This window comes from Eutrigla gurnardus (genome assembly GCF_963514095.1).
Source record: "Eutrigla gurnardus genome assembly, chromosome: 1".
Lineage (NCBI taxonomy): Eukaryota > Metazoa > Chordata > Actinopteri > Perciformes > Triglidae > Eutrigla > Eutrigla gurnardus.
Window position 1 is genome coordinate 33517978 of NC_139915.1, and position 19305 is coordinate 33537282.

The following is a 19305-nucleotide window of genomic DNA, read 5'->3' on the forward strand; positions in this document are numbered from 1 at the left end:
GTTCAATAAAGAATTAAAAATAAAAATAATTCCAACTGGTTACTGAAAAATGGGATTACATGGATCAATACAACTACTTTTTGGACTCAATTTAAAGTCTTCAAGTTTTTAGTGTTTTCTACCTTTTAGACTAGTCTAAACTAAATTTATCTAAAATATCCTTACTAATTAGGATACTTTTCAGATTGTTTTTTTTTTTTTCAAGGATTTTTTCAGGCATAGACGCCTTTTATTAGCAGTGGACAGATAGGAAAGACAGGAGAGAGAGAGGAGGTTTTTACATGCAGCAAAGGACCTCTGGCTGGGATTCGAACCGGGGTCGGCTGCTTATGCGTACCTGCGTACATGACATGCGCTCTAACCACTTGGCCACCTGTGCGCCGAGATAGTTTTATATATAAAAACTTGAGTTCAATTTGTTCGATAAAGGAATGTTGGAAATTATTTTCCTTTTGTTGTTTTAATTCAAGTAATTTATTGAAGCTGAAACATGAATATCTGTTAATTTATCACAAGTGAAATCGTTATCGCAATAATCAATAGCGTTATGGTGTAATTTCCTCATATCCTGCAGCCCGACTCGTTTCGAGATTAAACCGCTACGTCTCAGTCTTGGGTTGTTGCAGCTTTATTTGATTTAAAGTGTCTATTTCAGGGCGCCGTATCGTGTCTCACATGTACATGAGTTGTTTTGACAGTTGGGAGCTCCGATATTTCACAACCCTGCAGATTATTTTCTGAGCTGTTGGAGGCTCCGCCCCCAAACATGAGAACCACTTCACTAAACTACCAAACTGTGTGAGGACGTTTGCTGACGATACGCTCTTTTACTTCAGCAGATTTGATTTGACTTCTAGTGGAATGTCTTTATATTGTTGTTCTGGTACTTTAACTAGTGTAAAATAGTATTTCTTCCTCCACTACTGGGAAAAAATAAAACACTTTCTGCTAATGCACCAAATCGACTAAAGCCACAAAAAAAGAGAAACTATAGAGCATAAAATGTGACGTATTTTCATATAAATGCATAGTAACATAGTCGTGATGGTGAGAGAAATTCTCCCGTTGTTTCTCAACGTGCTTTTTAAGCAGAACAGGTGCTGAAGTCCGTAGACATCAATGTACATAAACACTCATACAGTAAAACAGAGCAGTGAACATGATCCAACTCTGCTGTGCATCCTGTTAAAACCATTGAGGAGTACTGCCCCCTATTGGTGGAAGTATACAATCACAACCTGTTTTATGCTTATAGATTTTTATTATTATTGCTTATTTCACTGCAGAGATGAATATAAAGTCACCGACTATAAACCACAGAAAGAGAAATATCCAGTACACCCAAAAAGACCAAAACAACAAAAAGTATTGGAAGATATTTGGATTATTACTCACTTTCCTGTTTGTGTCTGTACACAACCATAGAAGCACATATGTATGATTTATTTTACTATACTGAGATAGTTGTTCTTTGAGCATGTGAAAATATGAAAATTGTAAAATGTGCATTGTGAGTAGGGCTGTAGAATGTTTTTTTTTTTTTTTTTAATTGCAACTTGCCCCATAAACATAAAGATATTGCACTCAAGGATCCGCATCAGTAGAAAACACCAACAATAATGACTTTCTATAGTTTTGTAGGCCAACAAGGAAATTAGCATCGCAACCGATCCCCCGACAAAAAGCCAAATGGGATTTTTTTTTGGGGAATATAAGGAAAATAAGATCTGTGGCAAACAACCATGATGATACTCACGTTTATGTTCAGCAAGATAATCTTCGCTAATGAACACCACTCGAAACGTACGTTTACTCTTACTTTTTTAGCAAAATTCGCAAGTGTGATAATTGCCGACATATTTTATGTTGTTGAACAAAACGTAGCTGACATAAACCACAGACCTTAGAACCAAAAACACACATAAAAAAAAAAAAACATCGACTTCAAGAAAAGAACAGGAAGTAAAAAAACGCTGACTCATTTCCTGGTTTTACAGATCTGATCCGAGCGTTGGGTGTGATCATGACAAGCAGGAAGTCCAAGTATCTGGAGTCGGAGTCGTTCCATCCTTTGCCAACGTTCTGGTTCGGAAACAAAACAATGAGATTCTCATTGATATCTCAGATATTTAATTCCCACTTCCTGTTTTAGTAACCAATCAGATGCTTTACAGTTTCAGAGAATATTGGTTTCCCCACTCACAGCATTGGTAGAGCTTGTTGATGCGGGCGATGTCGTTGGCGCTCATCGTTCTGGCGAATCCAAAGTTGAGGTCGGGGTCGCTCTTGGCGATGATCGTCGGCTCGCGGTTATTGGAGAAGGCGAACCTTGAGGAGCGAACGCAACGTTGTTGGTTTACAGCACAAACACTGGCTCTGAACTCACTACATAGTAGTGTACGTACTCAAGTACAATTATACTTTACTTGAGTATTAGGCCTATTTCCATTTGATGCTACATTAAAAGCCACTTTTACACAAATATTGTACATTTATTGAGTTTCTCCCCAGATTTAGATCATGGACACAAATGTTAATCAACTAATAATGTATTTATACGTTAAAACAGTCATGTATAAAGTAGTGAACACATTAAAGCGTCGCTAATTTAATCCAGTATTATAATTCATCTATGTGAATCTGAAACGGGCCGTTCTTTTACTTTCGGTAATTTGAGTCTATTTTGATGCTTAATTCTTGCTTGATTACAATCTTGAATGCAGGATTTTTACATTTTACATTTTTGTCAAAAGTATGCTTTTACTTAAGTAAAAGATTAGTACTTTGTCCACATTATCGCAGACAAAACTTTAGGATTTACAAATAAAACAGGTTTTTTCACGTCACAGAGCTGCTAGCACAGCAGACAACTTTATTATTAGCGTCTCTTTAGTCAAGAAGCCATAAGCTTTAATCTTCCACGACTTGACATTCAGAAATGATGCAAACGAACACTCACTTGCTGTAGTGCATGACGGACTTGAAGTCGTAGGCGGTGCCCAAGTTGTTAGTCGGCCGCTTGGCGAAGTTACTTTCCTTTCCTGCACAAAGATATTAAAGCACGGCATTAAAACTTATAGTAGTTTATTACTTCATATGTCAAAACATCTTCCTGTCTCACTTACATGTGGAACAAAGGTTTTGTTTGCGAATCCGAAAGCCTTGTTGGTTTTATTTGCCAAAACTTTGGATTCGCATTAATAGATTTTAAATTCAATTTTTTGCAATTTTTGTAAAGTTGTTTTTCTCTTTGATTGCGTTTTACAGCCTTTTGCGAGCTGCTAGCATGCTAATAGACGTTATTATGTGTTATTGGAGACTCTTTGTCCTCATAATTGTACAACTAGCTACTCAGTCATCTTTAGAAGCTTCTTCGTAGGCAACTGGACTTGCTTTAGGATTTTGGAAAGTCAGTTACACCTAAAGAAGCCTCTTGGATAAAAACGGTGAAACATCTCTAAAAACCTAAAGCGAGTCCGGTTTCCTATGATGAAGCTGAACGCGTGGATCAGGACTGTGATGCGATGGAGGTCTTGACCTGGCTGGATGTTGGCGGTGAGGATGGAGACATAGGTGTCGCGGTCCGAGCGCACGTGTTCGTGGTGGAAGCCCAGAGCGTGGAGGACCTCGTGCTGCACCGTGCTGGTGTACAGACAACCGTTTTTCTTCAGGGACACCATCTGGCCTCCAATCTGACGGCCCAGGTAAGACCAGCACCTGTCTCACACAGAGAAATCACAGTCAAAACCTAGAACCAAACAATGGGTGCCGTCGATCGATCGTGGCCCTTTCGTGTATTTTTGGGGGGGATTTTGTAGTTACCTAGCCGACTGGATTGAGTGTCCTGCAGCCAAATGGGGTTCTGACTTTCCATCTAGTGCCACCATCAGGTCAAAATCTCAGTTTGTCCAGTACTTTTGTTTTTATGACTTGCACAACTAACGACATTCCCATCAACCTCAGTTGTTTGTATTGAGTGTACCAAAGTTAGCTTCATAATTTACAGCTAAGTGTTAAAGTAATCTTAGTATCTAACTACATTGGTAGCGTGGTAGTGACATGTCAATCAGCAGGTAAGCCCCGCCCCCTGCTTTCTGGTCTGGTGGACTCTAAATGGACCATAATGAACTAAATGAACATCATGCTGGATTGAAGAAGACTTGAAACTAGAGATTGAGACCATAAACTCATGTTTACAATGTTTACTGAGATAATACATCAAGAGAGAAGTAGGACCATTTTCTCATAGACTTCTATACAACCAGAGAGGAGTCGCCCCCTGGTGGCCAGCAGAGAGAAGTAGGACCATTTTCTCATAGACTTCTATACAACCAGAGAGGAGTTGCCCCCTGGTGGCCAGCAGAGAGAAGTAGGACCATTTTCTCATAGACTTCTATACAACCAGAGAGGAGTCGCCCCCTGGTGGCCAGCAGAGAGAAGTAGGACCATTTTCTCATAGACTTCTATACAACCAGAGAGGAGTCGCCCCCTGGTGGCCAGCAGAGAGAAGTAGGACCATTTTCTCATAGACTTCTATACAACCAGAGAGGAGTCGCCCCCTGGTGGCCAGCAGAGAGAAGTAGGACCATTTTCTCATAGACTTTATACAACCAGAGTGGAGTCGCCCCCTGGTGGCCAGCAGAGAGAAGTAGGACCATTTTCTCATAGACTTCTATACAACCAGAGTGGAGTCGCCCCCTGGTGGCCAGCAGAGAGAAGTAGGACCATTTTCTCATAGACTTCTATACAACCAGAGAGGAGTCGCCCCCTGGTGGCCAGCAGAGAGAAGTAGGACCATTTTCTCATAGACTTCTATACAACCGCCCCCTGGTGGCCATGGCAGAGAATGACAGTTTAAGGCATTTCAGCATGGGCTTCACTTTTCAGGACCCATGGTTGCCGCCTGGTTCCTACCCAGTTCCAGAAAAGAAGTGCAGGTAATTCTTGTGCCAGTTCCTCCTCCAGCGGAAGCGGATGCAGGTGGATCTGTGGAAGGTCACCAGGCTTCGGATGATGAAGATACGCTCTCTTCTGGCTGCAGAGACAAAGAACAGGCTGCTGAGACGCGTCCTCTATAAACACGCCTTCCTTAAAGAATATTCCCATATATATATATATATATATATATATATATATATATATATATATTCCTGACTCACTGTAGTCTTTGGCAATGGAGACGGGCACGTAGACGTAACGTCTACTTTTTGGCCACTTGCAGCCGCTAGCCACACAGGGATCGGCGTTCCGTTGAAGGGTTTGTACGATGTCGCCGTGCTCTAGGGGCGTCGCTGTGGAACAACATAAACAGGAATGTACACGTTTGATGGGCATCGACCAATGAGCCAAGGCGGCAGCTAATATTTAGTCATTGTTGAAGTAAAAAATATTGTCATACAAAAAATTTAAAAACAGGTTAAAAAATTTCAAATTTTAAAATATTAAATATTAAAATATTTTCATTTATAGAAAAAAATAATCAAATCTTCACATTCATCAAGATGACTTCATCATGATAGATGACCATTAATTGATTATCATAACTGTGACAAATCATTTTCTGTTGATTGACATCAACCAACGGACAAATTGCAGACTGTCCTCCTCGAGAAAACGACCACATAGGTCGTGTGTCAAGCACCGAATTACGACCATATGTTACGTTTCAAAATAGCGCGCCCTCTAGCGGTCAAGTAAATATCGACACTCCGGTGTCTCAGACGATCGCCCCCCCCCACACGTCGACCTAAACCTACCCCGATTCCACGACATCTTCCCCCCACCCCCTCCCCACCCCCCCCCCCCCCCTATCCACACCCCCCCCTAACCCCCCCTCACCCCCACCCCCCCCCCCGCGCGCCCCCCGCGCTACCCCCCCCCGCGCGCCCCCGCGCGCCCCCGCGCCCCCCGCGCTACCCCCCCCCCCCGCGCGCCCCCCGTCAATCATCGGCAGAGACCCCCCCCACACGTCGACCTAAACCTAACCCCCCCCCCCCCCCCCCGCGCGCGTGCATCATCGGCAGAGACCGCCTCCACACGTCGACCTAACCCTAACCTTAACCACTACTATCGTTGCGGAAGAATCTCCGCAATACGCTCCCAGAGGTCGTATTCGAGTGCATGGACCAACGACAACTGTGGTCGTATAAGTTGGAGGGCTTGTTGACAAATTGTGGGTTTTTTTCATCTTACAAATGTCAGCGTTGGCTCTGGCGATGATTTCAGAGACGTCCAAAGATTCTTCTGAAAGCAAACGGATGAAAACAGAAATCATGAGCGGCTTGCACATGATTGACAGCTCAGATGTGAATCCAGAGGAACCGAAAAGATGATAACTTTGACTTCGATAGTGGAGGAATTCTTCAACTCACCTATTTGTGGTGCTCCCTGAAACACAAAGGCACAAAAACAATGTTTTATGATGGTTCTGTTTCTGCCAAGTGAAAACATGTTAAAGTGTGAAAAAAATTTGTTTCCATGTAATTAAAGAAAAACTATGTTTTTTTTTAAATTGTATAGCACTTTTTTATCTAAGAGGCCAAAGCGTTTTCCATAAAACACCAAAACAATCAAGGAAAACCCAAAAAGCAACAAAATAGCAGTTTAAAGATCTCATTTAGATAATTTACAAATAAATCATCAAAAAAGGTAAAAACCTTGTACTCAATACTCCTCCAACCTAAAGGATTATGAAATGATAATAAAAACTGAATTGTCTCAAAATGCACCAAAGCTCATCAAATTTCTTTTTTAGTTCAAATTTGTTCTTATTTTCCGTATTTATATTATCCTATCTTTCACTTCCTATTCTGTAAATGTGAGAGTCTCACCGGAGGAAACGCCACAACCAGAGGAAGGAGGAGGAAAAGTAGAGCCGGCGTCATGACGATGCTCCTCTCCAGGTGAACTTCAGACACGGGAGAAGAAAGTCTAAATGTGAGCTCTGAATCCACTGAGAAGCAGAAGACGAGTTCACCTGATGAAGAAGGAGTCCGTTGGCTTTATAGGCGGCTCACTGGGTGTGTTTGACCTTTTCATCCGCCTGTCACTCAAACACTCAACCTGAAGCTGCTCAAGAAGAAGAATCCAGATGACTGCGTGATTGAAGGTAATCAGACAAGTATTCACGTCAAGCATCGCCGGGAGCGAAATAACACGCAAAGTATTTTTATTTTATTCTACGTGATGATTTTAAATCATCATTATTACTGAGCATCAATAACAGAAAGGGCAATTTTATAAGCTGGCGCCAAGAAATACAATTAATTATTATTATTATAAATATTATTATTAAGCTCATCGTGTGTTAAATCGTATTTTATGACGAGATGCCAGATCTGAGGATCTCAAGTGAAAACTACAATATTTTTTCTTTCCATTGAGAATGAATGAATCCATTTAGACACAATTATGACACAGTCTATATGAATGTGTTATTTTCTGTATTTACATATTTCTACACACCCTGAACAATCCTGGATTCACATGAACCGGGTCTGACAGGAAAGCTGAGACTCTTGTTGATCCAACAAGCTCAACTTTTGGATGATATTCATCTCCATAGTAACCATTCCATTGTAGTGAAGAGGAAGAGGACTTTCCTTGGTAGGCTGACAATAAGAGGCTTTGTTAACAGTTTCCAGAAGTGCTCGTTATAAAATCTAATCTCCAAATCACAGCCTGACTTCCTCAACGTGTTGGTGTCTTCATGTGGTATTTTAGAGGTATTTTTGATCATATTTATTCATTCTTAAGTGGAAAACGTTTTTAAAAATGTGGCAACAAATATGTGTAAAGATTTAAACCACAAAATTGCTGACTCATGTACTTATATTTAACTCATGAGACATTAGAGGATGTAGGGGAGCCATCAAGGTTTTCACAATTCATATAATTCTTATTTCTGAGAACAAGTCAACTCACACCGCTGAGCTGGAAATGAAAATCTCAAAACTCAAATGAGTTACATCACGTCTCCGTGGACAACCTCCATCAGTCAACAGTCTGCAGACGGCAGAATGCATGGGAATGTGTCCTTTTAGAGTGACAAAACAACAAAAAGGCTCATTGTTGACTTCGACAAAGAAGTGTTGAGGGCGGTAACACTCATTACCCAACCAAGCGTTTCTTAACGAGATGCAGTTTGATTGATCACCAGGCAGAAGACAGAAATAAGCAACAACAAACTCTTTCTGTTTTACAGGATGGAGTAATATAATATGTTTGGTCATGAAGGTGAAATATTTCCTTTTCTAAAATAAAATTTCAGCGATTTATGGTGTGTATTTGTCAATCATTGTCAATGTGCAAGCAGACTTTGGAGATCATTGCAATAATTTTACACATTTTGATAAAGTTTGGAAGCTCAGAAAGAAAACATATGTTTAAAAGAATAATACATTTTGAAATAATTCTTTATTATGATTATTTTGACAGAAGTCGCTCCCAAACGTGTTGAGCAGGAAACATCATTCAGGTTTGTCCGATGGACACGAACAACAGGCAGCAATGTTCTTACTCATCAGCCGTGTCGGCAGGCAGGAGGGGGGGGTCAACCTGAATTCATTGGAATTGTTTGCATCGTACGTTTCCGCCAACTACAGGAAATCCAAAACCGCTTCACGCTTGTGTAGCGATGTTTAGTGATTTAAGATGATCGGTGAGGTTCAGGCAATAAACATAAGGTGAGAAAATAGATCAGTTAAAATAATAATGTAAAAAGGTAACGTAATAACTGAATGTGAGTAGTTTACACCCATTGCAGACTTTCTTATGTAATGTCATGTAACGTGACACCATAACTGTCAATCAGCAGGTGCCCCCCCCCCTAAAACATCCCCTGCTTTCTGGTCTGTTGGACTCCAAATGGACCTGTCAATCAGCAGGTAAGCCTTCTATACAACCAGAGAGGAGTCGCCCCCTGGTGGCCAGCAGGGACAATGCAGGTTTATTATACTTGAATGTTGGAATGCCACCTGTTTTAATGTCCCAACGCTATGATTTGTGGGTAATTCCCTCACGCCAAGCCTGCAGAAGTGCAGATTTATTAATAAAGTTTTGAAGCTCAGAAGAAAATGTTTAAAAGAATAATACATTTTGAAATAATTCTATGTTCTGATTATTTTTCCACAGGTCTGTGGGACTCAGACGGCGTGGATGTGAAGTCAGACAGAAGTCGCTCCAAACGTGTTGAACAGGAAACATCATTCAGGTTTGTCCGACGGACACGAACAACAGGCAGCGACGTTGTCACTCAGCAGCCGTGTCGGGTTTCTCCGACACAAAGCAGGCGGGGGGGGGGGGGGGTCGACATTCAAGGTCGACCTCCACGTCGTGACCCGAAGACAACAAACCGCTCAGCGAGGCACTTCGGGAATGTGGCGCGGCGGCATGTTGTTGCCATGTGAACACAGTGACATATAGGAGCCGGGTCGCTCACACGCGAGTGAACATCACACACCCAGAATGCATCAGGGATCAGGCTGCGCTATCCCGTCTTCAGTTTCACCATGGTTCAATCGCATCGGTTTGGGATGACTTCCCAAAGACACAGCTTTGCCTTCATTGGAATTGTTCGCATCGTATGCTCCCGCCGACTACGGGAAACCAAAAATCTGCTTCACGCTTGTGTAACGATGTTTAATGATGTTAGATGATCGGTGAGGTTCAGGCAACAAAACATACTTGTACAGACAAATAATGTAAAAAGGTAACATAACAACTGAATGTGAGTCGTTTACGCCCATAGCAGACTTTCTTATGTAATGTTATGTAACGTGACACCATAACTGTCAATCTGCAGGTAAGCCCCGCCCCCTAAAACATCTCCTGCTTTCTGGTCTGTTGGACTCTAAATGGATCTATCAATCAGCAGGTAAGCCTTCTTTACAACCAGAGAGGAGTCGCCCCCTGGTGGCCAGCAGAGATAAGTAGGACCATTTTCTCATAGACTTCTATACAACCAGAGAGGAGTCGCCCCCTGGTGGCCAGCAGAGAGAAGTAGGACCATTTTCTCATAGACTTCTATACAACCAGAGAGGAATCGCCCCCTGGTGGCCAGCAGAGAGAAGTAGGACCATTTTCTCATAGACTTCTATACAACCAGAGAGGAGTCGCCCCCTGGTGGCCAGCAGAGAGAATGCAGGTGTATTATACTTGAATGTCGGCTTCACTTTTCAGAACCAGAGGAATGCCACCTGTTTTAACGTCACAACGCTATGATTTGTGGGTAATTCCCTCACGCCAAGCCTGCAGAAATGCTACGAGCATCAGAGCGTTTAAATGAGAGACATTCTCATCAGTGGTGCTTCTGGCTCAGCGTGATTAACGCACAAGCACCAATGTACTATGAATACCAGAGTCTGAAGTGTGTGTGTGTGTGTGTGTGTGTGTGAGAGAGAGAGAGAGAGAGAGAGAGAGAGAGAGAGAGAGAGAGAGTGTGATTAAAGCTTGACACATGATTTTCACTAGATTATTTATACAGCAGATCGTTTTTAGATGGCAGTGTTACAGATTTCATGGATGGTTTGTTTGAATGTTGTGTTAAAATGGTTTGTGTGTGTGTGTGTGTGTGTGTGTGTGTGTGTGTGTGTGTGAGAGAGAGAGAGAGAGAGAGAGAGAGAGAAACCCGTAGGTCTTATTTTAGTCTCTTTATTAACTCTTTATTACATTTCTATGTTCTATATTTTCTGATTCTGGAGTGATTTAAAGATTATATTGATATGATATATTATTTTATATATAGGGCCTATATCTGGCCTTCTGAAACTGAAACCTTGTAATACAAAAAAATACCATAATGTAAGTAGGCCTAATCAACTGAACAATCACGCCATGAAAACAATACAACAAAAACATTAACCCTGGTTTGCACCTTCAGAGTAAAAGTCCTCTATTCCAAATTTTACTCACGTGAAAGTACTGTAATATTTAGCCCTTTTTTTTTACTGTAATATGTAATATGTATGTAAGAGTAGGATACTTGAGGGAAAACGCCCCTCCACCTCGTCCAGTTCCTGTCAACACGACTGTCATCGTGACTTTGTGTCGTAGTTACATAACGACACCCGCCAGAAACGTGTTTGGCTTTGTGGCGATTCGGCGACATGGAGCTGGAACATTCTGGAGGTGACTGTCAAATCATCTTTGTTGCTTGTTTGTGAACAGTATTAAAGCAGCGAGCATGCAATGATCTGATCCGTTGTTAACGTAAATATAATTGTATGTTTTTGAGGAACCTAGTATATTGTCTTCTTCTGGGGGCTATTTAAACCCCAAAAGACAACTTTATTTACACAACACATTTCAGCAACAAGGCGATTTACATTAAGCATTAAAAGAGAGTGCAAAAGGACATTTAAATACAATTATAAACAGTTAATTTAAACCTGAATGATGCTTTATTGTGGAGTAGCCGTGGTGCCACGTAGTTCGTGAACGTGAACGCAAAAGCAGTGTGCAAAATGCTAAAACATGCTAAAACAAGCATTACTGTCTTATCAGGACTTTAACCTGTTTTAACAATAAATTCATTCTTCTATCTGTGACAGAAACGCAGAGGAAGGTGAAAATCTGGAGTCGGCCACGAGCTCGCGCAATCGGCCAAAGCCGATGGCCGGGTAGAGCGGTCCGGTGAACGTGGCGTGGAAGGTGTAGAGGTGGATCCGTTGGAGGGAAGAGGCGACGGAGGGGAGGCAGTAGAAAGACACGGTGCCGGCGGGCCAGTCCAGAAACACCGCTACTCTGCCGGAGTCGGAGGTCGGCGGCGTCGCCACGTCTTCGGGTCTGTTGTCGTGCCAGGCGGTGTAACTCTGGGCCGAGCAGAACAGACTCCACGACTGATCGTTCCATCCGATACAGCCTTCATCGGCGTCTCCTCTCCTGGCAATCCCTCGGTACGTCACTCCGATGTGAACCCTGCCGTTCCACTGGACCTCCCAGTAACAACGCCCAGTCAGGCCTTCACGACACAGCAGCTGCTTCCAGCTCTCAAACCTCTCCGGGTGATCAGGATACGGTCGCCACTTTTTGACCACCGTCACTCGTCTGTCGTCGTCGGACAGCGAGAGGTTTCTGTCCGCCGTGTTTGGGTCCAGGGAAAGCTCGCGGAAATCTGATGGAAGAAACAAGACACAAATAACTAGATTTTTGTTACAGGAGGATTTAGTCAATCAGGTCAGTGACATCAGAGAGGTTTAACTTACACCTCAGAGGTGGGGGCTTCAGTCTGCACTTTCCACAGTGATCAAGCCTGATGAAGATGGAGAGGTATTGAATGAGGAGAAAGACAAATGAACAGAGATGTGAAGGATGCTTTCACACCGGTAATTTGGTTTAATTTAGTCCAGACTAAGGAGAAAGAAACTAAACTCACACATATCTGACACAAATGGTCACATTTTTATCACAAACTGCACCAGAGTCGCCTGAAAGCGGACCAGGACCCACCTGTTCAGGCCGTCGTGGTTAGGTTCGACTGACCATCTGAACGAATCACACTAACTGAACAAACTGACCTGAGTTTGTTTTAACTGAACCAAACAGTTTAGGTGTGAAAGCACCGTAACACATGCACACGTATACAACAAGCATAATTATATAATCTCTGCTACTTAAGAGTTTCCAGCTTCCTGTGTGGGCCATCCAGTCCGGCACGCAGCAGCGTCACCGCCGAGTCTCCTAGATGGTTGAAGCTCAGGTCCAGCTCTCTCAGATGGGAAGGGTTGGACATCAGAGCCGAGGCCAGAAAACCACAGCCTTTCTCTGTAACCAGACAGCCTGAAAGGCTGCAAACGCAACACTTCATGTTAGATTTACATTTTTACCATGACAGTGCAGTAAAACATCCGCATGACTGCAGATCCTGTGATCAACAATCTGCATATCAATTTCATGTTTCCTCTGAACCTCATTAAAGCAAATTGTTGGACTGTCTGCAACCTGGTGATCCAGACAGAAGACAATGAAATTAAAATATTCACTCACAATCATTAAAAAGCTAAAGCAGCATGTGTTTACGTTCAGTATACCTTCAGTAGTTAGCGTAGCATAAACATGCTCATGATGTGCTAACGTACTCTGCTAATGTTAGCTCCGTTAGTTGTTCAAATGTGAGCTATTCAACAAACACTGACCTGAGAATCTCCAGTCTACAGTGTGGACTCTTAAGTCCATCAGAGAGCCGTATTAGTCCTGAATCCTGCAGGTCGTTGTTACTCAAATCCAGCTCTCTCAGACTACAGTTCGGTGAGGTGAGAACTGAAGCCAGAGCTTCACAGCTTTTCCATGATAGCTGACAGCCACTCAACCTGAAGATGAAAAAAAGTAGATTGTGTTTCCTTGTTCTCTGCACACCGAAATGATTTTTACACTCTTTAACCTTCCGTGTTTCTGTACACCTACACAGCTCGTTTGGATGCTTTGACCACCGGCAGCAGCCTCAGAAAACCCTCCTCCGAAGCAGAGAATTTCCTCAGTTCAAGCACCTCAAGATCCTTTTGCGACGACATCATGATGAAAGCTAGCGCTGAGCACTGAGCGGGGGAGAGTTTATTTCCAGATAAACCTCCTGATCCCAGGTACTGTTGGATCTCCTCCAGTAGAGAACAGTCATTCAGCTCATTCAGACAGTGGAACAGGTTGATGCTCCTCTCTGGAGAAGGGTTGTCCCTGATCTTCTTCTTGATGTACTCAACTAGTGTCTCTTTGACATCTTGTTTACTTGCCATCATTTTTAGCAGACCTCTTAGGAGACTCTGGTTAGTCTTCAGTGAAAGTCCCACGAGGAAGCGGACAAACAAGTCCAGGTGTCCGTTTGGACTCTCCAAAGACTTGTCCACTGCACTCTGGTAGAGGTGTTTAAAGTTGAAGTCGCGTTTTAATGGCACAGGTCGTGGTGGCTCGAACCGCCCCCTTCTTCTCAGTAGATTGGTGCCGGTGTTGATGAACGTCAGGAGGACAAAGAGAGCAGCCAGAAACTCCTGAATGCTAAGATGGACGAAGCAGAAAACCTTGTCCTGGTTTAGCCCACGCTCATCTTTGAAGATCTCTGTGAACAGTCCCGAGTGGATGGAGGCAGCTTTTATATCGATGCCACACTTTTTCAGGTCTGCATCATAGAAGATGAGGTTTCCTTTCTCCAGCTGCTCAAAAGCCAGTTTTCCCAGAGTGAGAATGGTTGTCTTGGTCTCTTCATTCCAGACTGAATCCATCGCCACACCGCTGTGGTACTTTACGTTCCCCAGTTTGGTCTGAACCAGCAGGAAGTGGGTGTACATCTCCGTCAGGGTCTTGGGCAGCTCCCCTCCCTCCCTGGTCTTCAACACGTCCTCCAGAACTGTAGCAGTGATCCAGCAGAAGACCGGGATGTGGCACATGATGTGGAGGCTTCGCGATGCCTCGATGTGGGAGATGATTCTGTCAGCATGCTCATCGTCTCCGAATCTCTTCCTGAAGTAGTCTTCCTTCTGTGGGTCAGTAAACCCCCTCACCTCTGTCACCATGTCAATGCATTCGGGAGGGATCTGATTGGCTGCTGCAGGTCTCGTGGTGATCCAGAGACGAGCAGAGGGAAGCAGTTTCCCCCAGATGAGGTTTGTCAGCAGCACATCCACCGAGGTGGACTCTGTAACATCAGTCAGGATCTCGTTGTTGAGGAAGTCCAGAGGAAGTCGACACTCGTCTAGACCGTCAAAGATGAACACAACCTGGAACCCTTCAAACCTGCAGATTCCTGCTTCTTTGGTTTCAGTAAAGACTTGATGGAGAAGTTCCACCAAACTGTATCTTCTTGCTTTCAGCAAATTGAGCTCTCGGAAAGTGAATGGAAAGATAAACAGTATGTCCTGGTTGGCTTTGTCTTCAGCCCAGTCCAGGATGAACTTCTGTGTTAACACTGTTTTCCCGATGCCGGCCACTCCCTTCGTCACCAGAGTTCTGACCGGTTCCTCTCTTCCAGGTAAAGGTTTAAATATATCCTCACATCTGATTGTTGTTTCTGTTCTTTCTGGTTTGCGGGATGCTGCTTCTATCTGTCTGACCTCATGTTGATCATTGACTTCTCCACTCTCTCCCTCCGTCATGTAAAGTTCTGTGAAGATCCGATCCAGAAGTGTTGGTTTTCCTGCTTTGGAAATTCCTTCAAACAAACACTGAAACCTGTCCTTCAGTTTAGACTTTAGTTTACGTTGGCAGCTGGCAGCGACGGTCTCTGAGGAAGGAACATGATTCATGGTCAGTGGATGTTGCAGTAAAAATGTGAAACGTTTGAATAATACGTACATTTCTCTGTGATATGGTTCTTTTATCACAAATTACCTTTACCTTCTTAGATCCTCATGAACCCACTGTTTGGATATTTGGGGGGAGGTATCAGGTCAACTGTAGACCAACCATAGAAAAAAGGGGTATACAGTACCTTGGATGGTGAGCATTACTTTTCTGGAAACTGCCTTAAAACACTCTTATTGTCAAACCAGCCAACCATCATCCTAAAGCTCTCGGTCTCTAGTTTGTGGTTGTAAAGTTCCATGAGGCTGTGATTATCCTAGAGTTCATTTTACACAATGTTCTCGCTACAATGAAATGGCTACTCTGGAGTCTTAGATCACCACACATGAACGCAATTGGGCTCATTGGATCCAAAACATTCTCAGTTTTTTCAAGAGCAAAAGGAGGGGAACTGACCCCCCGCAAGCCCAAAACAGCATGGCAATGGGTTCTGTTAGTACCCAAGAGTCCCTTTTCAGATATCTCCATGCTGCCTTTGATAGACATGCCCAAAGACTAAAGACTAGTGTTATCTTTATGAGGGCATATCTGTAAAGGTGGGCATTTGTGGGTACCCATAGCCCCCATTTTCTTCACATATCTTGAGGTCAGAAGTCAAGGGACCCCTTTAAAAATTCCCATGCAGCTTTACCCTAGCCTAATTCAGACTCAGAATTACGTTAATGTTGGACACAACATGTTATTGTTGTTCTGGAGTTTATAGCTCTAATAGAAAAAGTCCATATCTCCAGAAGTGGTGTGTAATTAATAAAAGTCTACTTACTGCTGTGCAGAAGGGCAGCCAGCTGCTCTTCCTTCATGCTCCGCAGGAAGTTCAGCGCAAGCTTAAGAAATGCATCTCTGTTGCCACTTCTCTGCTCTTCCTCATCACCACCCACAACTTCATCATCATATTTCAGCCCCTCTAAGAGTCGTGGATCTTCCGGACACAGAACATTCTTGAACGTCTTGAGCTCGTTCTTCACAAAGGTGACAATGTTGTCTTCTAGAAGCTAGAGGAGTAGTAAAGTGTATCATATGAAACGTGATGGCTCTGCTGAACGCTGACTCATCAGTATGTCTTAACCTAATTCTCTATTGTATCATGTTAAACCTTCTCCTCTAGACACATTATGTTTTATGATTTGTTTGTCTGGAAACACCTGCTTCCTGATGTGACATCCCAACTGCTGTAAGAAGTATCACATGAGCACATATGAGCCACAGGTGATCGTCACAACCTTAAGGTGTGATCTAACAGGTTGGGATGCTTGGGACTTTCTAGACCGTAAAACTGAAAAAGGCTTTGAGTGACAAAGCAAGACATACACAGGAAGCTCCGCTGCTGCTGAGAATTTGTACTTGAATGTTGACCTTCTTAGTATTTGAAATTGTAGACAGAAAAAAACTGTATAAAGTAAAATGTTCTTTTATTTATACCGTGAAAATGGAGTCCAGGTTTTGTTGATGTTTCTGGACATGCCGATCACTGATGACCTTCGACCTCTTCCAGTGAGTTCTGTAGACCCGTAAAACATGAGGTTATGCAGGTTCACACATATGTCACATTCTGCTGGGAATTAGTCAATGTAATGTCATAAGATCTCTATTAATAACTGCATTCTTCACTTTACCTGGACTGAAAAACAATAACATTTCCTCCTCATTACAAATGCATTCATTGTCCTCACCTCAGGCTTGCAGAAGCCAGTAAAGGTAAACTTTGAATTCTGGGAAGAATGCTGGCCACCCGCCAGGTACTTTCCAGGAAATGACATCAAAGACGATGCAGCTCTTTTTCCATGACGGACTTCCTTGAAGTCGAATTTCAGCATTGGAAACTCAAACATACTGCACTACATACTCCATACTGACTGTAGGTCTCCTCTGCATCACATGACTGTAGCCATCACATGACTATAGCCATCACAACGTAACCGGTCCGAGTTGTCATTGAATGAAAACAGAAGGGAGACCGTTTCTCCATTTCTCTCACTTTTAAATCAGGTATAAAACAGGTTAACCAGAACAACATATTAATGCTTAAAAGTGTTAACCTTGGCTCAAAAGTCGGCCCTCCGTCCTTGAACAAGGGAGGGTCGCTGATAGACCGGCCACTCTTCATGGACACACAGTCTGGATCAGGTGGGTCTGGTCTCTCCTGCTTCTCTGGGCTTCAACGTAAACATCCAAACTTCAGGTTAGGAACTGGACTTTGGTGGATTTCTGACCACAGTTCAAATCAAAGAAGTCTCACAATAACAGTCTGTTTCTTTCCTCGCATGTTTTCAATTCTTACATTTCCTGGTCGTACTGGCCTCCGTCCCACACGGACCAGCCGCTCCTCAGGGACACGCACCCGGGTCCAGGTGGGTCTGGTCTCTCCTGCTTCTCTGGGCTTCAACATAAACGGTTGGTTTTAGAGCTCTGACAGGGCGAACTGTCACAGAAGAGCGTTTAGTCTCACCTCTTGTCTCTGGTCTGGTCTTGCTCTGTCAGTGTGACCCGGTCCTCTCTCCCCTCAGACATGTTGCAGCGTCCACCTGACAGAAACCAGCAGGGATGAGGGCTCCTCAATGGGATACGATCACCCCCCGCCAGGATGTCCCATTCATTTGAATTAATTATGCTCACCTGCCAAATCCATATCAAACTTTAAGAACAAGGACACACTCTCCGTCTGTTCCCTGAGAGTTCTGATTCAGTCTGATTTACTTCTGTAACGTCCTCCTCACTTTACTTTCCCTTACCAGTCCGTCCTGTTTTGCAGATTCCAAGTCTGACGTGTCATAGAATAGTAATTAATCTTCACCAGAACAGTGAGCAATTCACCCGACCTCTGAACTCGTCTCAGAGGCTCTGAGAACATGTCCATGCGATGATTTGGTTTGCTTCTCTCAAGATGGGCTTCATGTAAATCTTATTAAACCACAAAACCAACGAAGCAGGTTCAGATTTTGTTATTTTTTTATTGTTTCTAATTTAGTCATGAATGCTTCATTGTTTTTCATTGCCTTAATTTTTTAATTGCCTTAGAGAAACATTTAAAAGCCAGTTTTCACTCTGAAATAGGCTAAACAGTTAATCATGGGGACCCGGAGACCTGAGTCCAGGATCAGGGGGCTTTCCAGGAACTGAGGACATTCAGGACTTGTTTACAGGGCTGGACTGGCCATCGGGCATATCGGGCATTTGCCCGAAGCGCCGATGGCGATTTTGGGCCGAGCCTTTTTTTTTATTTTTTTTTTTACTAATGGTATTAGTGTTATTAATGGTATTAGTCATGATACATATTCAGTGTTTCCCACACATTGAATGGACTTAACTAGCGGCTCTAATAAAAGGCCTAAACAGGAGGGCAGCAGCGCTTATTATAAGGGGAAATCCCCGCGGCTGGTTTGGTTCATCAACGTTCTGTTTCCCCCCGTCGCCATGGCAAGGCGTCCCCCCCGCCGACCCCCCTTTAGCTGCGCGAGTTTGACAGTGCGTGCGCGTATGTCAAAACCAAAACACCAAGGAAGGCTGAGGAATAGTCACCCACTTAATTTAATAATAATAATAGTCATAATAAACTAATAGTATAAAGCAGCCATCCCCAACCGTGCGGACCCAGTGACTAACTAATAACCTGCCATAAGGTGAAATAAAGAGTCGGTGAAGTTGAAAATATATTCACAGATTCGGGATCAATACATCTGAAGTGAAACGTTTTCAAACACAAACGATGCCTCTTCCCCACCGTAATATCATAGACTACGAGCTACAAGCACCAAAACACAGATTTTTTACAAAAATCAGCTGTTCTCCGAGCTGAACGGAGAACATTGATCTCTATGCGCAGCCGGGCGAGTGCGCAGGGACCGTCTGCAAATTACAAGACAAAAGCAAGACGCTGCTAACAAGAGGAAAACAATATTGTATAACAGTGTTATACAATATTGTTTTCCTCTAGTGCGCCACTAGTGCTGTTGTTTTTTGTTGTTGATCAAAATATTCTCCAGGGGCATTCAAATAAATAAATCGTTGATATTGGACTTA

General features: G+C 43.2%; 2 protein-coding genes across 2 annotated transcripts; both read right to left on the reverse strand.

Moving 5' to 3' along the window:
• Nucleotides 1–1241: 1241 nt before the first annotated feature.
• Nucleotides 1242–6983, reverse strand: LOC311014480 (high choriolytic enzyme 1-like). Its single transcript, XM_084011104.1, has 9 exons — nt 6831–6983; nt 6372–6387; nt 6193–6243; nt 5160–5291; nt 4915–5035; nt 3539–3717; nt 2960–3041; nt 2204–2328; nt 1242–2082 (listed from the first exon to the last, which is right to left on the reverse strand). Coding segments are annotated over exons 1-9 (762 nt in total). The 5' UTR covers nt 6885–6983; the 3' UTR covers nt 1242–2080.
• A 3651-nt stretch (nt 6984–10634) lies between these two features.
• LOC311014264 (NLR family CARD domain-containing protein 3-like) lies at nt 10635–18008 on the reverse strand. The gene is made up of 11 exons (XM_084010765.1): nt 17902–18008; nt 17735–17810; nt 17567–17665; nt 17325–17441; nt 16708–16786; nt 16052–16280; nt 13402–15208; nt 13134–13307; nt 12612–12785; nt 12204–12250; nt 10635–12112 (listed from the first exon to the last, which is right to left on the reverse strand). Exons 1-11 carry the CDS (start codon nt 17912–17914, stop codon nt 11529–11531), a joined length of 3399 nt encoding a protein of 1132 aa, XP_083866891.1. The 5' UTR covers nt 17915–18008; the 3' UTR covers nt 10635–11528.
• Nucleotides 18009–19305: the final 1297 nt, after the last annotated feature.